The sequence below is a fragment of the Nerophis lumbriciformis genome, linkage group LG19, assembly GCF_033978685.3.
Source record: "Nerophis lumbriciformis linkage group LG19, RoL_Nlum_v2.1, whole genome shotgun sequence".
Taxonomy (NCBI): Eukaryota; Metazoa; Chordata; class Actinopteri; order Syngnathiformes; family Syngnathidae; genus Nerophis; species Nerophis lumbriciformis.
In genome coordinates, this window is record NC_084566.2 from 1448985 (window position 1) to 1462639 (window position 13655).

Genomic DNA, 13655 nt, shown 5'->3' on the forward strand with positions numbered 1-13655 from the left:
TAACTTCCTTTTGATGTTACAACGATTTGGGAGGTTTTAAACATACTGAGACTTGGTTCAAGTCAGGGGAAAGTAGTTACCCCGTAAGTGGTTTGTATGTAAATATTTAACATGTAATTATTGCGTTTCAAAGTCAAACTGCCTCAATCACAACCATGCTATATTAACGATATACATTTATGTATACATGCATCCATGTATACATTTCATATAAGAACAAAAACAATTCAACACTTTCTTAAAATTGATGCTAAATGAGGTGGGTGTAACAAAAGTCTTCCATGGCAGGCCAGTTAAAGTCTATAAGCAAGCAGCTAGCCTTCAACATTAGCGGCTAACATAGGGGGTTTTTTTGGTTTGTTTCCCTGGCATGAAGCGACGGTACACTTTACACCAGGGGTCTTTAACGTTTTCCAGGCCAAGAAACCCCAAATTGATAGAGAAATGGAGCGAGGAACCCCGACTAATATATCTTGTAAATAAATTGTGTTTTAGATTAAACTGGTCCTTAAAGGTACCTTGTTATTGTGCAATACTTAAAATACTCAAATACTACAGTATAGCGCTGCTAATCACCAGTTGGCAACTACTACATGCTAATCGCTAGCAGGCAACTAGGACCGCTAATCGCTAGCTTGCAACTCGTTCAACTAATTTTGAGGTGGCCACTAGTGCGCTAATCGCTATCTATCTTAAATGCCAAGATAAATATTATAATATAATTATTCATGTTTTTATTTCAAACCTGCAAGGTATAGTGAGTAAGGTGGCCATTTGTAAACTACACTACAATGTGTTGAATCAATGTTAATCTGGTGTACTTCATGACATTAAAATGTTTAGAACAATTCTGGTTAAAAGATATAACAACATATGAAAAAAAGTCTAATCAACCAAAAATTTCACGACCCCCCTGCAGTACATCTGCGGACCCCCGGTTGAAGACCTTCGCTCTACACCATGAATGTGTGTGTGTGTGTGTGTTCACTTTATCAAACAGTATAGTTTTAATGTTGTATAATACAAAACCCAAAACCAGTGAAGTTGGCACGTTGTGTAAATCGTGAATGAAAAACAGAATACAATGATTTGCAAATTCTTTTCAACTTATATTCAATTGAATAGACTGCAAAGACAAGATATTTAATGTTCCAACTGGAAAACGTATTTTTTTGCTAATATTAGCTCATTTGTAATTTGATGCCTGCAACATGTTTCAAAAAAGCTAGCACAAGTGGCAAAATAGACTGAGAAAGTTGAGGAATGCTCATCAAACACTTATTTCGAACATCCCACAGGTGAACAGGCTAATTGGGAACAGGTGGGTGCCATGATTGGGTATAAAATCAGCTTCCATGAAATGCCCAGTCATTCACAAACAAGGATGGGGTGATGGTCACTACTTTGTCAAAAAATGCCTCAGTAAATTGTTTAAGAACATTTCTCAACCAGCTATTGCAAGGAATTTAGGGATTTCACCATCTACGGTCCGTCATATCATCAAAATGTTCAGAGAATCTGGAGAAATCACTGCACGTAAGCAGCAAGGCTGAAAACCAACATTGAATGCCCGTGACCTTCGATCCCTCAGGCGGTACTGCATCAAAAAGCAACATAAGTGTTAGGAACTCGCATGGCTGCAGTTCTTTGTGACCCCAAGATGCAAGAACCAGGAGGCCGATGAACAGGTAAGATGATTTTAATGTCATCAACAGAGAAAATTAAGCAGTCTTGCAAGTAAACGTTCCAAACATAAAGCGATCTTCGAGCACTGAGGAGTGCTCGAGACAGCATAAATAGAACAAATACTGATTGGCGGCAGGTGTGGACCAGCTGCCAATCAACAGCAGGTGAGTGAACAAACACAGTGCTCAGCGGGACAAGCAGGAAGTGGAAACCAAAATAAGAGGACTTTTGGGAAGTAAATACAAAACAAGGAAACAAACAGAAATTAAGTGACAGATCGTCACAGGATCCGCCGTCCCCCTTAAGGAACAGATTCTAGATGTTCCCAGGAAGAAGAAAAAAACGGAAAGAGTTCAAAAGTCAAGGGAGGGCAGAGGGAGAACTTTGCGGAGGGTCGCCAGGCCAAATGTCCCCGCAGCCAGCGAGGAAGAGTTAGGTGACGGTGATGCGTTGAGCACCGCTGCATTTGGCGAGGCGGGCAACCACGGAACGGCCACATCAGTGGCCGATGAGGAGGCGGAAGTGAGTGGTACCGGCGCACCAGCAGCCGTAAAGGTCTATGGCCGGGTCCTGCGCATTGCTCTTGAAAGCGCGGAGGGAGTCCATATTACGGCCGCGTCTCTGGCCGACGAGGAGGAGGTCGCTGAGCCGGCTGCAACGGTGTTGATGTCAGCGTCATGGGCGGAGTCATCGACAATGCTGACGGCGTCATTGGAGGAGTTGTCGATGCTGCTGACAGCGTCATGGGTGGATCCGCTGCCGACGATGAAGATGGTGATGAGGAAGATGGCGGCGCCGTGTGAAAACCCGCCAATGAAGATGATGTCGTGAGAGGAGGCGGCGACAACGGGGATGACAGCGGCGTGTGCTTCACCACACCGCTGCCGGTAGTAGCCCCCCCTCACTAGGCGGCTGGGATAAGGAGTTCCCGGTTGTCGGTGTCCCCCGGTGCGAAAACCAGGTACTGGCGGAAGGGGCCAGGAGAAGGGACAACGACACGTCCTTCGCCGACATACTTGCCAACCCTCCCGGATTTTCCGGGAGATTCCCGAAATTCAGCGCCTCTCCCGAAAACCTCCCGAGACAAATTTTCTCCCTGAAGCAGTGGATCTGTTGGTCTGAAATCCATACTGGCTCTCACTCAACAGCATGTTCTTTTCAATAAAACTGTCTAATTTTTCTACAAATATTTTTTCAATTATTTTAGAAAATTGTGACAGCAGTGACACTGGTCTGTAATTAGTAAATCTATGTTTATCTCCCGTTTTAAAGAGTGGAATTACCTTTGCTACCTTCATTCTATTTGGAAAGGTCCCTGTTTGAAAATAAATATTAAAAACATAACAAAGAGGTTTGATGGTACAGTCAGTCTTTTTCACAAGTATCATGTCTATACCATCACTGTCTGTTGATGTCTTATTTTTCAGTTTTGTTACCACCGATACAATTTAATTTTCACTAACGACCTCGGATAAGCGTAAGAACATGGATGGATGGATCTCCTAGAAGCATGGACTGTAGCACTTTGCTTCCCCCTCTCCATCCACTGTGTATATCTTTATGTTCTCCAATACTCTCTGCCAATTTGGGTTCAACATTCACAAAAAATAATTGAATCCATTCGCCACTTCATTCATGTTTTTTATCATCTTATTTTGGCTTGGTGGGTTTGTAATAATAATAATAATAATAACTGGGATTTATATAGCGCTTTTCTAAGTACCCAAAGTCGCTTTACATGTAGAACCCATCATTCATTCACACCTGGTGGTAAGCTACTTTCATAGCCACAGCTGCCCTGGGGTAGACTGACGGAAGCGTGGCTGCAATTTGCGCCAACGGCCCCTCCGACCACCACCTATCATTCATCATTCAATTCACCGGTGTGAGTGGCACCGGAGGCAAAGGGTGAAGTGTCCCGCCCAAGGACACAACGGCAGCGATTTTTTTGGATGGTAAGAGGCGGGGAGCGAACCTGCAACCCTCAGGTTTCTGGCACGGTTGCTCTACCCACTACGCCATGTGGGTAGAGCATGTTTTTCCTATTACCTTGTTCAGAATATTCCAAGTTCCTTTGATATTGTTTTTATTTTTTTCTAGTAAATTATTATAATATTCTTTTTTAGCTTGTCTCATAATTGTTATCAATTTGTTTTTGTAAACCTTATATTTTGTTTCAGCATCCTTTGTTCTTACTTTTACCAAGTCTCTATAAAATTTGTTTTTCTTTTTACAAGCATTCTGTAGTCCCTTTATAATCCAAAGCTTTTTATTGTAGCTGTCTCTTTGTTTCCACACATTCAAACAATGCTTTTCATACAATAATAAATATATATTAAGAAAAGCCTTATATGCAGCATTTGCCTCTCCCACATACACCTCATTCCAGTCTGCTTCAAATAAGTCCTTCCTAAACTTATTTATTGCCTCTTCAGTCCTTTTCCTTACATACCTATGGGTTTTCTCCTCCCTCTTTCTATACATTTGACAGTCATAAGTAAGAAACACGGGTAAGTGGTCACTTATATCATTAATTACTAGTCCACTTTTTATATTATGTTCTATGACATTTATGAAGATGTGATCAATTAACGTTGCACAATTTGTCGTTTTTCTACTGGGTTTGGTGATCAATGGATAAAGCCCTCTACTATATACCACATCCAAGAAGTCTCTTGTTGATTTATTTCTGGGTGAGCTTAGCAGGTCTATGTTATAGTCGCCACACATGACGAATGTTTTCTTTTCCTTTACCTTACACAATAATTATTCCAAACTATCAATAAATGCTTCTACCTTAGACCCAGGTGTTCTATATAAACACGTAACAATAACATTTCTCTTCTTTTCTATGTCTACCTCCACAGTTACACATTCAAATAAATCATCAATTACCACTGTCATATATTCCACAGGTTTGCATTCAACAGTCAACAAAATATTAAGTTAACAAAGCATTAGGTATCTTGTATTTGCAGTTTATTCAATTGAATATAAGTTGAAAAGGATTTGCAAATCATTGTATTCTGTTTTATTTACCATTTACACAACGTGCCAACTTCACTGGTTTTGGGGTTTGTATATGAATTGCGCAGGTAGCAGTTTAAATGTTTATTCTCAATGTTAAATCAATGTATTTTGATGTAATTTGTCATTTGAAGGGTGCACCCCAGAAAGACTAGCGACCGCTCTAGCAGACGCTAATTGGGATCCAAATAAATCAGCCAGAAAAGTGACTTTCCTTGTTCTTGTTTTGGTTTCCTCCACAGGTTTCTTCTCGATGGGAAGTTCAGCATCCACTGATCCCTTAAGGAAGAACACAACCCTATCAAATGAAGAACCAGCAACCCATTTGGTGTCTTCTCCTGCTTCTAATAATTCTGTGACAACAGCAGGAACCACCATTGTGGGGACACCAGACCCACATCCCTCCACCACTTCCAACCCAGCCCCTGAAACAACATCATCTGGCATGGAAACCGTGTGGGTCCGTGTGAACGCTAAGACCACCACCCAGTCCAGTGAGAAGAAGGAGACCACGGCGAGCTCTCAATCCACTTCTAGAGGAGGCCGAGGCCGAGGCCGAGGGAAGAAGAACAAAGGGGAGGAGAGAAGCAGAGAAGAAAAGAGCAAAGGGGAAGATGAAGGAAGCGGTGAGATTACTGCTGCAGAGGCCAAAGGGGAGATACAAGTTTCCCGACGGCCAGTTGGAACCAGTAGACCAAGGGAAAGATCCAGGTCAAGAGAAAGGGGTCACAGGAAAGGACATACCACCACCACAATCATCAGCACCACCACGATGGCTGCCAGCACTTCTGAGCCCACAGTGATGTCCACAACTAGGGAGGAGAATGTTGCTTTTACCAATACATCCTCCACCATCGTGCCCACTGAGACCCAACCCCTGTCTGACCAACCAGACTTGAATGCCTCATCTTCATCATCCTCACCATCACCACTTGTCACATCATCCACCTCTCCTTCCTTACCTCCATCCCCATCCCTGTCGGATACATCTCTTTCCCCTTCAGCACCATCCTCTTCCCTGCCTCCATCCCCTTCTCCAACAACTCCTTCTCCATCTCCTCCCTCCTCGGACAACAGCAACAACACTTCCCAAACATCGCTGGAATGGGTTCCAGTCCAGAGAGTGACGGTCCTGAACGTCTCTCTGGAATCTCCTCCCGTAGAGGAGGAACCCGCCTGGTCTCAAACGGTGGGCTCGGGGTCCCTGTTACCCGGCAACATGGAGGAGGAGAGCAACAGATTTAACGTCAGCAATGTCACTCCGGTTCCAGCTGGTGAGCATTGCAGTTCTGCTTTATTTGAACACTGTTCTTTATAATTATATCAGTTGTAGTATATTTGAGCAGTGACACATTTGTTATATGCTGTTGTGTTTTGCCGTACAATACCACCCACCCGTTGGTCAGCTGTTGTAAGTGGGGGAAAAACTCCGCAAAAACAAGATGGCTGACGGACGTGCGGCTCTGCATAGCAGGGTGGAAATATCTGTCCATTCCTTCTGTTATAAGAGACTCTTGCAGGTATACACATTTGGGGCAACTAAAAAGTAATATAATTGTTAGAATCCCTAATTGTTGATTTGAGAAAATCAAGATTTCTACCGCTTTTCCCCTCCCGGTGGCTGGAGTCCACTATATTGGACATCAGGCATCACTGGCTATACTGTATTAAGTATTGCTGTAATTTTGTCGTATTCAAAAATACTTTATCTGCAGTAACTTTTTGACCGCAAATAAATTACCGTATTTTTCAGACTATAAGGCGCACTTAAAATCCTTTAATTTTCTCAAAACTCGACAGTGCGCCTTATAACTCGGTGCGCTTTATGTACGGAATAGTTCTGTTTTTGCTTACCGACCTTGAAGCTATTTTATTTGGTACATGATGAAATGATAAGTGTGACCAGTAGATGGCAGTTACACATAAGAGATACGTGGAGACTGCAATATGATGGCAGTCACACATAAGAGATACGTGGAGACTGCGAAATGACTCAAGTAAACAACACCAACATTTTATATGTTCCATTGAAAATATAGAACATTACACACGGCGCTCAAAAATCTATCAAAATGTTTAAGTACGACTTTGGTAATCTATGAAGCCGCACCGCTTGATGGATTGTACTGTGCTTCAACATACAAGTATTATTATGGTGTGTGAATAAGGTAAAACATATTATCTGGTGTTTTGTTTCGCAATATTATGCAAAAGCAACGTTTCTTACCTTCTGGTACATGCTGATCTGTATTTGGGATCTGCATAAGTTCTGAAAAATTGCGCGAGTCCACCTTTGTAGTCTGTGCCAACACCGTAGTCGATAAGCTTCTTCTTTTTTTCTATGTTCTTTTTATGGGACATTCATCCTCCGCTGTTGCCATTTCTGGCGTTGTTGTTGCACTAGTGAGCCACGGATGAGGAGATGATGCTCCCTTATTGATTTAAGTAAAGTCTTAATGTCATTAAAACAGTTAGCGCCATCTTTTGACACTTCTTCCACCCTTGCACGCTACACCGCTACAACAAAGATGACTGCGAGAAGACGCTGTCGAAGGTGAGCCACGTAAATAAGACGGCCCACAAAACGGCGACGGTCAGAAAGCGGCTTGAAGATGATCTGTAAAACATAATCTATGCAACATTTTGACCAAAGAACCACCATTACACGTTATGTAGACCACAAGGAAGAGTTTTCCATTTAGAAAAAAAAAGAAGAAAAAAAGACTCCTTTAATGCGCCCTATAATCCGGTACACTTTATATATAAAAAAAGATCGAAAATAGACCATTCATCAGCAGCTCGCCCGCTCTACGGTCCGGAAAATACGATGATTGTTAGAAACCCTGATTGTTGATTTTGTTATTTGAGAAAATTAACAATTCTACCGTTTGTCCCTCCCGGGTGGCTGGAGTCCACTATTTTGGACATCAGGCATCACTGGCTATACTGTATTTAGTATTGCTGTAATGTTGTCGTATTCGAAAATACTTTATCTGCAGTAACTTTTAGGTCGCAAATCAATTGGTGTATATGGGAATATTTTTATTAGAATCCAGTAATATTTCATGGATGTTAGTGCTATAGTGTTTCTAAAAAAGTTATTGTTGAAGTCCAGAGGCTCAATGATTTGCACTACATTTAAGAGCATTACAATATGTTGCAATTTTACAACGCATTGTTAAAGATCATTAGAAACGTTTTTTGTTGTGTCCACAAAATTTTATTTGATTAAATAGTCATTTAGCAAAATCAATTAAAAAATGCGTAAAGGGCGGATTTTAATGAAACTTTCAAGAAATTTTGTGGGTGATCCGGATCACCGTCTGGATTCAGGACTTTTTTTTTTACTAATAGGAGGTAGGGCTTTTGTAGAGTCTATACCAGAGCTGGGCAAATATTTTGACTCGGGGGCCACATTGGGAGAAAAAAATATGTCTCGGGGGGCCAATGTGTATGACTGTATAAATGATATATCAATCAATCAATCAATCAATCAATTAATTGTCACACACACTAGGTGTGGTGAAATTTGTCCTCTGCATATACACATTTAGCTGTAAAAATCTGCTGTGTGTTTGGGTCCCTTTTTTCAGGAACACTAATACCAAAAGTCACAATGTCTGGTAGAATTCTAAAAACGTTATGACAGACCACCTCAAAAAAACAGAAAGGAATTTTACAGTTTTTTACTGAAAGGGACACCCACAATGTACATGAAAATAAAGAAAGTGGGATTTACAATATTAACTATGAACAATAAAACACTGAATATTAACAACATATGAACGTCGCTCCTCTTTTACTTCTCAGACCAGCTCCTCGATCGTTGTGTATCTTTTACAATAAAGCAAAACACAACAAAAATTAAAAAAAACAGCAAAATATGAATGCAAAGTGTAATAAACACCTACAATATGATATATTATCACTTTTATGCAGAAATTTGTTGTAAAAATCTGCTTCCGCATCTGTTTGTGACACACGAGTTTTGGGCTGGCTGCTCTGAAAACAAATCCCGCCCACTCTGCTTTTCCTGGTCTGAGCTGCTGTGACGTAGATTACCGTAATAACTCCTATAACACTCAAAAGCGCAGATTTCGACCATTGAAATACTTTAAATAGTTCAAGACTTACGGTCATTTAAAATCAGCACTGCACATCATAATGGCGGCTACAGTTTTGATGTTAAAGGTCTAAAAAAATTCTGTAGAATGTCTGGCGGCCCGGATTGAAAATCTTAACAGACAGCATGTGGCCCACGGGCTGTATTTTGCCCAGGTCTGGTCTATACAATATACCGGTATTTCAATAAATTAACCCATAACACATGTCACCAACTGCTTGAGATATTTTTTTTGATTAAATAAAAATTCATTTTTTTTAATGGCTATAAATAAATCTAACCACCATAAGTAGTTTTGGAGTTTAAAATAATTAGTTGAAGTGTTATAGAGCTACAAAGAGCGATTCAACTTCATATTTTCAGTATTTTGGTCCATGTGTGGGTTGTCTTCGGGTACTCCGGCTTCCTCCCACCTCCACAGACGTGCACCTGGTGGTTGGCTGATGGGCAACACTAAATTGGCCCTCGTGTGTGAACGTGAGTGTGATTACTATCTATCTGTGTTGGCCCTGTGATGAGATGGCGACTTGTCCAGGGTGTACCCTGCCTGACCCTGAAATGGACAAGCGGTAAAAAATGGATGGATGGCTCGATAGTTTAAGCTGATTTAATACAAAACATAACAGCCTCATTGTAATTCAGCGGTTTTATTCTGATGGTGTGTTAATTGACACCGTTAGGTCTGTAAATACCAGCTGCTGCTGGCTGGCAGCTTTGGTTTTTACAGCAGTTCAGTTATGATGATGTCTGCCTATGTGAAGGCTCTTCAAGGACTGTACATTTGTTGAGTAATATAGCAAACAATGTTGCAGCTTGCTTGTTGAATAATCACATGCAGATCATCAATATTATGTGTAGTTATAAAAAGGATTGAGGCCGCAATGTATGAATAGCATTGTATGCTAATTAAACCACCAAAAAAAGTTTCATAGTAGGGTTGTACCGATACCAATATTTTGGTATCTGTACCGGTACCAAAATGTATTTCGGTACTTTTCTAAAAAACAAAGAAAAAGGGGGGGACCACAAAAAAATGACATTATTGGCTTTATTTTAACAAAAAATCTTACGATACATTAAACATATGTTTATTATTGCAATCGAAGAACAATTTTGTCCTTCAATAAAATAGTGAACATACTAGACAACTTGTCTTTTAGTAGTAAGTAAACAAACGGCTCCTAATTAGTCTGCTGACTTATGCAGTAACATATTGTGTCATTTATCATTCTATTATTTTGTCAAAATTATAAAGGACAAGCTGTAAAAATGTAATGTATTAATCCACTTGTTCATTTACTGTTAATATTTGCTTATTTTCCGTTTCAACATGTTCTATCTACACTTCTGTTAAAATGTAATAATCACTTATTCTTCTGTTGTTTGGATACTTTACATTAGTTTTGGATGATACCACAAATTTAGGTATCGATCCGATACCAAATAGTTACAGGATCATACATTGGTCATATTCAAAGTCCTCATGTGTCCAGGGATGTATTTACTGAGTTTATAAACATAATGTGAATTTTTAAAAAAGGAAAAAAGATTTTGTGACGATAAGAAATATCAATGTAATCATAGTAGTATCGACTAGATACACTCCTGTACTTGGTATCATTACAGTGGATGTCAGGTGTAGATCCACCCATGGCATTTGTTTACATTCAGGCGTGCTAGCTTTTGTTAGCGGGGAGCTATTGTATCCTCCTACAGTGTGTAGTGAAGCATGTTTAACTATTCCTCGTCCTGTAGGGATGATACTTGTAAGAAACTCACTTTTTTCGTCGCCATGGAAGGAAGGATTAGTGATTTAGAAGTAAATTAAACACTGCCAACTGCGGATGGGTGTTCGCTGCTAGCTAGCTAGCCATGTCTTAAAACACCTCTTCCTCAGGGTGTTTCAGTGTTATAGCTTTACCTTAATCGTCAGTTTTTAGGCCAAAATGCTTCTGTGCTCCCTTCTGTCTACACACTGTGTCTGCTGGTAAGTACTCCGTGATTGTGCGCTGCCGAACACGCTCCTCTGCCCGTAAACCCATTATGACGTGACAGCGTGCCGTCATGCCCGTTACAAAGAGAAATAAATTGGAAACCGGTACTTTTCAAACAGATTATAGTACCGTTTTTGATTTATTAGTACCGTGATACTATACTAGTACTGGTATACCGTACAACCCCAGTGCAGGGATTATCTCTAAAGTATTTTTATTTCCTCCCCTGACTTTGTCCCTGCCTTATGTAGTCAAAATAATACAGTGTTCACCCCTCTCATCAAAAAGAAGAGACCCCCTTTCCGTCAGCGTAGACAATCTGCTGATTAAGTCGGCAGCACGGTGCTCCCACCTGGCTTTTTTTCCCTCACTTATTTTTTTAGCTTGATAATGAACACACTTACAGGAAACATCCACCAGTTGAAAGCCTTGTGGGCATGGGGTTAGCCCACATTTCTGTGGTGATTACTTTGCGCCTCTGCAAAGCTGCAAGTCGGCGATGCCAACTGGCTCCAGGAGGAGAGAACAGCTGTAAATTGTATTGACGAGCGAGCCGGTGGGGGGCTTGCCTCTCCTCTGTTCGGTATGAAGGTTGATTGATTGAGCGAGAACCCTCGGAGGCATGCAGGCGGAGGGCCATAAACACACACACTGATTTCTTAACCACACAAATATAAGACGTGGATGGATGGGCTTTGCTAAGGACCGGAGTGATATGGCTTGTGTGTGGTTTGTGGTGCAGGTATCGTGTTCGCTGTTCATCAGTGTGTTGATGATGACAGGCAAAGCATTTACAAGCGAATGCTGTTGTTTGATCAACCTCATTAAATCATGGCTTGCACACGTATAGAAAATCCACATGTCACTCATATGTGTTAGATTTTCTTTGTGTCTGTGTGTGAGGGCAGTTCACTATGTCAGCTCCTTCTACACACACAAACTATTGATTTTTTTTCTGCACCACTCACTTTAATGAACAGCCAATAGCGCAAGGTTTATCTTTTTAGCGCGCAGGCTCGTAGCTCAGCTTGCCGTATCGCTTGGTATTTGTCAAGGCGTGCCAAGACTTTGACTGATGCAAACGGGTATTCCTGCAGGGCCCTGGATTGCTGTGATTTAAAATGAATGGTTGGATATTTTGCCCCACAGAGTTATAGTAGTGACCTTCTGGTAAAATAATCTGCAGGGGTATAGCAGTACGCCATAATCGCAGTTCAATACACAACTGGAATTTTAGTGTCACAACTCAGTACAGTAGGGAAACAAAATGCAAAACATTTAACTTCTTAGCTTGTGTGTAAACAGTAGGGCAGGGCTATTCAACTACATAATGAAAAGGGCCGCAGTTTGAAGAGCCCAAGGGCTCAGGGGCCAGACATCGAAATGTGGATGTTTCGTCAGAAAGTGTCTCAGCATGTTTTATTTCTTTGAGATTGCGTTTACTTAATTGCAAAGTAAACACATCTGCGTTCACACTGCCCTGTCAATACATTCATTATTCTACTTGTTTCCAGCGTGTGCAGCTAGTTTACAGTATGACAAAAAATAAGTCCTAGTTTTTGTTGAGGGTCAATGTTCCTTTCTTAAATGATTTTCCTTCATTTAGCTTTGTAAGACTGAAAATATCAACATAAAATAAACATAAAAGTATAAAGTGCATTGTGTATTTTACATAAATAATTAGAGATGTCTAATAATGGCTTTTTTGCCGATATCCGATATTCCGATATTGTCCAACTCTTAATTACCGATTCTGATATCAACCGATACCGATATATACAGTCGTGGAATTAACACATTATTATGCCTAATTTTGTTGTGATGCCCCGCTGGATGCATTAAACAATGTAACAAGGTTTTCCAAAATAAATCAACTCAAGTTATGGAAAAAAATGACAACATGGCACTGCCATATTTATTATTGAAGTCACAAAGTGCATTATTTTTTTCAACATGCCTCAAAACAGCAGCTTGGAATTTGGGACATGCTCTCCCTGAGAGAGCATGAGGAGGTTGAGGGGGGCGGGGTTCCGGGGGTAGCGGGGGGTGTATATTGTAGCGTCCCGGAAGAGTTAGTACTGCAAGGGGTTTTGGGTATTTGTTCTGTTGTGTTTATGTTGTGTTACGGTGCGGATGTTCTCCCGAAATGTGTTTGTCATTCTTGTTTGGTATGGGTTCACAGTGTGGCGCATATTTGTAACAGTGTTAAAGTTGTTTATACGGCCACCCTCAGTGTGACCTGTATGGCTGTTGACCAAGCATGCGTTGCATTCGCTTGTGTGTGTGAAAAGCCGTAGATATTATGTGACTGGGCCGTCATGCAAAAGCAGTGCCTTTAAGGTTTATTGGCGCTCTGTATTTCTCCCTACGTCTGTGTACACAGTGGCGTTTTAAAAAGTCATTATTTTTACTTTATGAAACCGATACCGATAACTTTGAAACCGATACTGATAATTTCCGATATTACATTTTAAAGCATTTATCGGCCGATAATATCGGCAGCCTGATATTATCGGACATCTCTATAAATAATGTCCATTGTGTATTTTACATAAATAATGTCCATTGTGTATTTTACATAAATAACGTCCATTGTGTATTGCACATAAATAATGTCCGTTGTGTATTTTACATGAATAAAATAGAAGGTTTAGTGTTAATATATTCACACAATAAACCACAAATGTTTACACACATTGAAATTACACAACATTCACATACCAAACATTGCATGCGACTTATCACTATTAGCATTGTCGCCCTTTACTGGTCAAATTTAGCACTACAATACTTTCAAACAAGATAACAACACGACCACGAATACA

At 40.6% G+C, this 13655-nt stretch overlaps 1 protein-coding gene across 2 annotated transcripts in view; it reads left to right on the forward strand.

Moving 5' to 3' along the window:
- LOC133618926 (neurocan core protein-like) overlaps nt 1-13655 on the forward strand; it is a 115656-nt gene that overhangs the window by 85729 nt on the left and 16272 nt on the right. For both annotated transcript variants that reach the window (XM_061979768.2, XM_061979770.2), the window contains one exon: nt 4956-5987. In XM_061979768.2, coding sequence (XP_061835752.1) covers nt 4956-5987 — 1032 coding nt within the window. The remainder of the gene's footprint in view (nt 1-4955; nt 5988-13655) is intronic.